The 551-nt window shown below is 29.9% G+C and overlaps 1 protein-coding gene across 1 annotated transcript in view; it reads left to right on the top strand.

The window, feature by feature from the left end:
- LOC106880306 (protein SDA1 homolog) overlaps positions 1-551 on the top strand; it is a 65,329-nt gene that overhangs the window by 17,166 nt on the left and 47,612 nt on the right. Inside the window, exon 7 of the mRNA XM_014930185.2 lies at positions 64-138. Within this exon, the coding sequence (XP_014785671.1) occupies positions 64-138 (75 nt within the window). The remainder of the gene's footprint in view (positions 1-63; positions 139-551) is intronic.

The following is a 551-nucleotide window of genomic DNA, read 5'->3' as shown; positions in this document are numbered from 1 at the left end:
CACACATGGTTTATTATTATATATATAGTTTAATATAGTTTGCTATGGTATTTCTTTTTGCAGATAATGGTAGCTGCCTTGAAGTTCTTTTTGAGTATTGACCCAACTAATGACAGTGAGAGCGAGAGTGAGGAAGAGGTCAGTTTCGTTTCTAATTCTCTTTATTATATATATATATATATATGTATGTATGTATGTATATATATATAGTGTTTAAGTTAAATGAGTTTATTTTGAGTTTAGTTTTCTATTTCAGTTAATCATCATTGTTATCATTTAACGTTCCTTGCTGACATGGGTTGAATGTCAGCAAGGTACCTATATATACATAGGTACCTAATCCTGGGTCTATTATATGTGTTTTCACACATATCATCTTGGAGAAGAATTTTTCCAATTTGGCTCAATTTACATTTGTCAATATGTCCTTTTCAAACATTAATTATGTGATTTATGATAGTTTGGGCTGCTATTTCTAGAAGATTCATTAATTTCCTATTTAACCACTTTTATAGGCATTGGCATTTGAATTATACAAAACTCCTCTCCCC

Source organism: Octopus bimaculoides, chromosome 13 (genome assembly GCF_001194135.2).
Source record: "Octopus bimaculoides isolate UCB-OBI-ISO-001 chromosome 13, ASM119413v2, whole genome shotgun sequence".
Taxonomy (NCBI): domain Eukaryota; kingdom Metazoa; phylum Mollusca; class Cephalopoda; order Octopoda; family Octopodidae; genus Octopus; species Octopus bimaculoides.
The sequence above is the reverse complement of the archived record's forward strand: the minus strand, read 5'-3'. Positions and strand labels throughout refer to the sequence as shown.